The following is a 5,567-nucleotide window of genomic DNA, read 5'->3' as shown; positions in this document are numbered from 1 at the left end:
ATCTCATCCAAATAATAATAAATAAATAAAAAACACCATTTACAGTTACTCCTGCTCCTATTCTACTAATTTTAGTGAGTTAAGTAGCCTAAGTGGACACAGCTTTACATGTAACCCTGATAAGAAATCTTAGAAAGATAAGACACCTGCGATTCACAATAATCCTTTGTTCTCACCCCAACAGTTAGGACCTAATATGCTAAAACTGTAATAGCATCTATGTTTCCTCAATCATATAATACAAAGAAACAAAGTGATCCTGTAAATTATATGACTCAAGGGACCGCATCAGTTAAAAATGTACAACATCAGTACAGTTTTCAGATGGATGACAAAGGTTTTATGTGGTGCAGCTCATCTTGACCTTGAAAATTTGCTTTGTTACATATTCAAGTGGAATTGTTTAGGCTTACTTGGTTGACTTGGATTTCTAAATTTAATTTCAGCTAAAAGCAAATGGTTACTCAGTAGGTGTTTCACAGTGCAAAACATGTTGTTGGTTGTTGCCTCGTCATGACATTTCACCCAACAAATTAAAGACTGATTTACCTGTGACCTCATTTGTGAGGCACATTTGTGAATATGTACCTTATTATCATTATACTTAATAGAAAAACCCTTTGTGATAATTGTTACTCTGTAATGTTTAAATAAAATGAACAGAAACAACTTTGTGTTCGTTTTTGCCCATATTTTACAAAGTACATTTCCCAAGCCTTTTTAAATTTGCAACACACATTCACATTGTGACATTGTTTAATATTGGTTTTCATTACTTCACTTATAATATCTAATGTCATGCAACATTACACCAGAACTGTGGCTGACTGGAGACAATTATTTCAGACAAATGACATAGTATGCTGACTAACTGGTTTCTCGTTCTGCTGCACATTATGATCTCTAATAAACAAGCCTGATTTATTTGACACCACATTGTTTTATTTATGATCTGTCAAACCCATCCTGTTGCTTCCCATTTGAACTCTACAAGGCTGGCAGGACAGACATTGGCAGAAATGTTTCAAACAGTGAGCAGATGAGACTACCCAGGCTTCTTCTCAATGCCTCATTCTCTCACTAACACTATTCTAAAGTTGGCTGATACCACATTCCTCACATAGAAACACACTTATGAAAGACTGAAGGTCTATCTGGGCGCATTCTGGGCATTCCTGTTATTGTGATTTCATTAAGGGGCCACTGATGACCCTGATCATGCAGAGATGCTGACCCTTGGGTTCTACAGGACAATAGACAGGCTTCTCGAGACTGACTCTATTGAACCTGAGCCTCACTATTGAGCTTTAAGCCCAGTGTCCAGAATGGGTAGCAATGGAACAAACTACTAGACATCAAATAACAACTGAACTGTATTGTTTAGATATTTGAAAGCAGTTTTATCTTTTTTTTTTTCTTTTCTTTTTAATTTTTAGGAGGCATGAGAACTAATTTGCATTGAAATATTTCGCTTGTATCCAGCTCAGTCAGATTGAATCTGAACTACTAGTCACATGCAACATGAGTGACTCTTTGTGTGTGGAACATTATCACAAAAACATGGTAAACAGTAACATGTTAAAGAACATGATTCATCGGTTTAAAGATTTCTTATATCACGCTTTCTTCTCTTGACAATGAAAATAGTTAAACCAGACTTGCTTCTCACTCAGTCTAATTTCCCTTTCTAATTTTGATTTGATCATATTAGAGCTCTATGGTGTCCTGTTTACTCTGTGGTTGGATTTCCCTCATGGTTCAGCCTCTATTCTGCTATCAAATTCAACAAAGCCATCAGAAAATATTGCCCAGAACGTGTTGAAGTTTGTGTACGCCCACAGAGACATAAATATTCTGTCTCTCCATCTGTGTATGTGTGTGTGTTCACATCTTTAGTTTACAGTGCCTTTTTTTGTGAATGGCGTATGGTTGTTTTGTCCTTATTATCCGTAATGAAATGCTGTTTACATGTAATCGCAAAACTGTCCTCAATAAAGCAAATCTGCACTATTTTCTGCTTTGTCACACCTCATTCATTCATTTTCAACTCATAAAGCTTTTGAGTGAGTCTTTTTTTTTACATTAGCGTCATGCTTAAACAGTGCAAGTGAAGAACATGAGGTCAATGAATAGTAGGATTTGTGAATGCATTAGCAGGTTTGTAGTTAATTTTTGTATCTTTTCATTTCATTTTAATATTTACATCTAAAGCTTTGCAGGATGAGTCAGCTTCAGAATGCGATCTGTTCAAACTGTAATTATTGACAATAGTATCATGCATAGATTTAGAGATGATTATATATGCCTATATAACTAGAACAGGGTTGTGTGGCATTTAACGTTAAATTGAGAATGCTGTTTAAATTCCAATTCAATTCCTGAAGCTGAATGGAGATAGCAAACATGATGCAGAATTGCAGTTTAATTTTGAATGTGAGGAAGTAGAATTAAAATTCTTTTAAATTCACATGAGTAATTTTAATTAGAAAAGCTGGTTTGTCAAGACAATGAATGTTGGCTTGACAAACCCTTGTTTGGAAGTTTTGAAAAAAGTTTTTAAAACTTTGACATTTAAAACTTTATAGGGCCCTATACAGAAAGACAGCTCCAGTGACAGGTGGCTCTTGGTGGGTTTGTGTTAATACAGGCCAACAACTGCACAAAGGAGCCCCACTGGTCTTTTCGGGGGACGGGATGTCCCCTCTCAAGCGTGCCATTTGCACCCCCCGATTTCACTCCTACACCAACCCCCCTCTTCCATATAGCGTCCACTCTTATCCTCTCTTGAGCAGATGCCAGCTGCGCTCTACAGGTGGCAAGCAGTTTTGTAATTCATAAGATCCAGCAAACCATCTTTTTTCCCCGTTATCATTGTTTTGCTGCTCAGGATATATTAGGTCATATTGAACTGAACATTAGACAGTTTGTTTCAGAAACTGATTTCTTCTGCAATATGATTGTGACATTGTGTTGTGAAATTTCACTATATGTTAGTTAATCTACACCATGATATCAACAAAAACATGAATAAAATATAATGTATAACAAACACCAGCAAACACCACCAGTTTCTGTATTTACATATTTCCTTTTGAAACAGGAAGTTTGGATGTGATTTTGAAGGTGTAAATGACTATTTGCCGCTTGCTATTTATTTGGGGGAGGGACGTTCTTATGTTAGCAAACATTTGATTGGATAAAATAAGCCAGTGCATGATGAGTCATTAATATTTTGGTCTGTTGCCTGGAAGAGAAAGAATACATAAAAAGTAAATAGGTAAATGTGAATTTTGTCAACATATACTAGCATATACATGGCCTCTATGCTAATACATGTGGACTAAAAGGCACAAAACTCCAATTTTGATTTCATGGGTGGTTAAACTTTTTACGCATTTTTATGCATATAATATAATTTATAAGGGGAAAAAACACTAAATGTTGTCTCAGACATTGTATTGCACGTGATATGGGCCCATGGCAGGGAAAACATCACTGAATAGTATCTTTCTATGGCATCTTTCTAAAATAAAATTTAGTCCGTCTAGTCACAAACTATGCAGTTTGAACATTTTCTTTGGAGACGCAGGCAGACGGAGCCTTCTAATGTAAAACAGGTTGGACAGGTAAAATAGGTGACATTATTTAAAATATGCGAGCTGTTAAAGATAAAAAGGGACAAAGTAGGTATTTTCTAACTTTTCCTGACTACATTTGTAGTTTCTAACCAGTTTTAACAAACCGTCGTTGGTAATTAGGGATTCCTTTAATTCTAAATCCACCCCTACGTAAAATGTGGTACATTCCACACTGGAGGCCGGGAGTTGGGACGGTCTTCAGCTCCCAATGAGCCGCATGCCATCACCTTCAGAGCGGCAGAGGGAGCACACAGAGGCCGCGTCCGCTGTGTGCCAGAAAGTTTATTCAGTCTCGCTGCTCAATCAGGCCGGGACAAATTTACAGTTTTATGATTGGACTTTAATCACGGGCTTTTCATGCATCAATCTTATCCATAATATTTTGCCAAGACCCTTCAGTTGATTGTTTTGGGGATTTTTGTGCGCTGAACAGAAACAGGGATCGGTTTCGTGTGCCTGTGGAAATCCGGAGCGATCGAAGAAAGTTTCTCCGTTTCACGGAAGGAATGAATACATTTTAGAGAGGAAACCCCGCATGATTTAACGACAAACATGGAATTCAACCATCCTGACACACAGCCGGGGATAAATCAGTTGACACCTTCAGAAGAAGCACGTAAGTCGGCGTTCATGTTTCATTAGTAAATCAATATTTTCCTCCTGATTTATGATGGGTGTATGAAAATATTCGAATAGAGAAGCCTTTACCTTCCACCGACAATATCCGTTCATTATGAAAGTATCATAGCAACGATCAACTGTTATTTAAGGTAAGGTGTGCAGTTACACATCCCGTAGTTAGCTTATTACATTTGAAATAATAATAATAAATAAAATATAATAACGTTAGGGCTTCCGCTGTTCTAGAGTGGTATTTATTTGTTTTGCATTAAATCTTTATTAATTGATTTAATGTGTATTTACGTTAATTATGTAACTTTGTATTTTTATATATCCGTTCATTTAAAAATAGACTGAGAAACACGTATTTACAATAAGGGTTTTGAGTTTTTGTGTATTATGTCAAACTATCCAGGTTCCTATAGCATCTTTTTATCCACGGCATGACGTGTTACAGTGAATTAGCCTCAATCGTGAGATATACACACGGGAATTTCACAATCCATTCAGGATGAATTGACAACGAATTATATATTTAACGTAGGCTATTCATAATGTTTCACAGTACTATCTATTAGTTACTAGCTATCCAGCGATGATCTCCCTACTAGCATGATGTTTTGTTGTCATTATCTGCGGATGTCATGGGTTATTGTGACACTTTATTACAGTGCACCGCCCCATTTCTCTGACATCCCTCTTGCAGTCTATAACTTCAGAATACAAAATGATTAAATACGAATTTCAGTTGATCCCTATGATTGATTCATCATCAAACACTTCTGGTCACATGCAAGGGGTTTCTAATGAATCTGCTGACTACATCATCTTGGCAGTGACACCATAGTGACCCAATAAATAGAACCATATGATCTTCAAAGTGATTTGTATGATACATTCCCTGGTAACAGCAAGTCTGTGCAGAAAGTCATTGAGTTAGGATACACCCTGCAATTGTGCTTGTCCTGATAAGCATGAATATACAGTAACATGACAGTTGATTTATTTCTCAACTCAAATTACAGTCATTTAATGGATCTGCTGAGAAGACGGAGTGGATCTTTAGGTCTTGGGGTTTGGCTGTTGCTTCTGAATGGGAGGGTTTGTTATGTAACATGGAGCCCTCCTGCAGCATCATAAGATGTTACTATCTTTTTGTGCTTTTCTCTGGCTTCATGCTGGAGGGGATGAGTCCCGATCCTGATCATCCTCATAACTGAGCATTGGTCTGTTCTTCATCAAATCTTTCTTCATCAAATTGCTGAATACCAGCAATATGTTTTTTTTTTTTTTTTTTTTTGTTGGAAT

At 36.7% G+C, this 5,567-nt stretch overlaps 1 protein-coding gene across 4 annotated transcripts in view; it reads left to right on the top strand.

Annotated features, from left to right (window-relative positions):
* Positions 1 to 3,837: 3,837 nt before the first annotated feature.
* The window catches only part of LOC107700716 (MAP7 domain-containing protein 1-like), a 44,022-nt gene continuing 42,292 nt past the window's right edge, over positions 3,838 to 5,567 (top strand). For 3 of the 4 annotated variants that reach the window (XM_016502470.1, XM_016502469.1, XM_016502468.1), the window contains exon 1: positions 3,838 to 4,254. In XM_016502470.1, the coding sequence (XP_016357956.1) occupies positions 4,191 to 4,254 (64 nt within the window). In that variant the 5' untranslated portion in view covers positions 3,838 to 4,190. The remainder of the gene's footprint in view (positions 4,255 to 5,567) is intronic. The other variant, XM_016502471.1, reaches the window with a different exon arrangement.

The sequence above is a fragment of the Sinocyclocheilus anshuiensis genome, unplaced genomic scaffold (genome assembly GCF_001515605.1).
Source record: "Sinocyclocheilus anshuiensis isolate Anshui unplaced genomic scaffold, SAMN03320099.WGS_v1.1 scaffold782, whole genome shotgun sequence".
NCBI classification, from domain to species: Eukaryota; Metazoa; Chordata; class Actinopteri; order Cypriniformes; family Cyprinidae; genus Sinocyclocheilus; species Sinocyclocheilus anshuiensis.
The sequence above is the reverse complement of the archived record's forward strand: the minus strand, read 5'-3'. Positions and strand labels throughout refer to the sequence as shown.